This window comes from Cornus florida, unplaced genomic scaffold, assembly GCF_030987335.1.
Source record: "Cornus florida cultivar Cherokee Brave unplaced genomic scaffold, ASM3098733v1 CherokeeBrave_3.0.0_Hap2_Chr11, whole genome shotgun sequence".
NCBI classification, from domain to species: Eukaryota; Viridiplantae; Streptophyta; class Magnoliopsida; order Cornales; family Cornaceae; genus Cornus; species Cornus florida.
Window position 1 is genome coordinate 131886015 of NW_026775581.1, and position 1699 is coordinate 131887713.

Sequence of the window (1699 nt, forward strand, 5' to 3'; positions counted from 1 at the left end):
CTTGAACTTGGTAGCTTGTATAATATTGTTCCATTATATTTAAAATTTGTCGGCTAGCCCATTTTGTTTGCTTAGAGAATTTTGCATTTTTCACACACACATACACAGTATAAATACATTCCTTGGGTAAGAAGAGTTAAACGCAAGATGGGATACAAAAAAAACAAAGTTGATTATATATATCTCACGCATCGCTACGTGTACATTCATTAACACGCGTAAAGTCCTTCTTGTCACATCGGACACGGTATTAGTGCCTTCGTGTCTAAGATAAAAACTTCATAACACGTAACTACTTGTCCCATTCTATGCTCTATATATATATATATATATATATAGTACATTCTCTTATGCCATTCCCAATCACTTACAAAATTTTTTTTAAGCAAGCTCACCATTATCAACAATGGAAGCAACCTCATTTACTCCACGTCCCACGCTTCCCCTCCGGTGGTCTCCTGCCAAGTTGCGTTGCCGGAGAACACTTGTACCCGTAACAAAGAAGCCAATAATTGCAAGTGTGAGAAGATCAGGGCATGATTATGGTGGTAGGCCGGTGGATGAGAACATGATCATCCTCCGGATGCGCATTCGAGAGGCCAAGATGTTGGAGGACATCCGTTCGCCGCCCGAGAATTGGATGGAGTGGGAGAAACGCTACTCCGCACACTACAATGAGGATGTGTGTGAAGCAGTAGGGTTGTTACAGTCTTTTTTGATGGATACAAGGCCGTGTCTGGCTTTTGGGATGGCCGCACTTATTTTATTGAGTTTGACCCTTTCAACTTCAGGATTCTTGTTATATGTTATACACATAGCCAAACGACTCTTGTCTGGGTTTCATCTAAGCTGATTACGATCTGTAGTTTTTGTCATATTCCTAGGGTTTAAGTTTGTGAAACAATATTGAAGGGTTTTTTTTAAAAAAAAAAAAAATCCAGGGACATCTTTTGTATGTCTAGATATATATGTTTGTGTGCATATGATGTTATTATTTTGTTTCCTAAAAAATATATTATTATAGTAATTAATTTTGTTAGAAGTTTGATGTTTTGGCTTTTCTAAATCCGACTGATTTGTTAGCCCTACCGTCAGGGTGTAGCAAGAAATTTTAGATTGGGGCTGGATTTGTATTATGTAACTAAAGTTTAAAAATTTTATAAATCAATTGTAATATGCTAGTCATAGTATATATACTTTGAGAAAATTAAAAAATGAGAAAAATATAACTTAATAATAACGAAAATTTGATATTAAAAAGGAAAATATAGAAAAAAAACGATTACTAAAAATTAAAAAGAGAAGATGTACAGAAATAAGTATTGTTAGATAATCAAATTTTCTTCATCAACTGATTTAGTTTTTCAAAATCTAATTTTTGAAAGAAAATTTTGTGAGTGCTTTGATATCACTTGGGAAATATATACCTAAATGAAAGATTAGAAAAAAATAATCAATTTTAACTAAATAAAATAATTTGAAATTAAACAAGATGTCAATAAAGATTGTTATATAATTCTAAATATTTTTCTTGTAGATATCATTGTACGAAAATATTTAACAAAACATACTTGAAGCTTTTTTATTAAATATGATGGAACATTAGTAATTTTTATCCTTTTTTTTTTCTCTTGAATTAATATTATAGATATTAGATATGTGTATATGTAAATAAATGCAACTCAGCGGTGAAATTAAC

At 31.8% G+C, this 1699-nt stretch overlaps 1 protein-coding gene across 1 annotated transcript; it reads left to right on the top strand.

Moving 5' to 3' along the window:
• Nucleotides 1–406: 406 nt before the first annotated feature.
• LOC132282155 (uncharacterized) lies at nucleotides 407–853 on the top strand. The gene has a single exon (XM_059783777.1). The coding sequence runs from the start codon at nucleotides 407–409 to the stop codon at nucleotides 851–853; it is 447 nt and encodes a 148-aa protein (XP_059639760.1).
• The last annotated feature ends 846 nt before the right edge of the window (nucleotides 854–1699 follow it).

What these genes read in the sequence shown, in the direction of transcription:
- LOC132282155 (XM_059783777.1), top strand. Translation starts at nt 407, where the DNA reads ATGGAAGCAACCTCATTTACTCCACGTCCCACGCTTCCCCTCCGGTGG.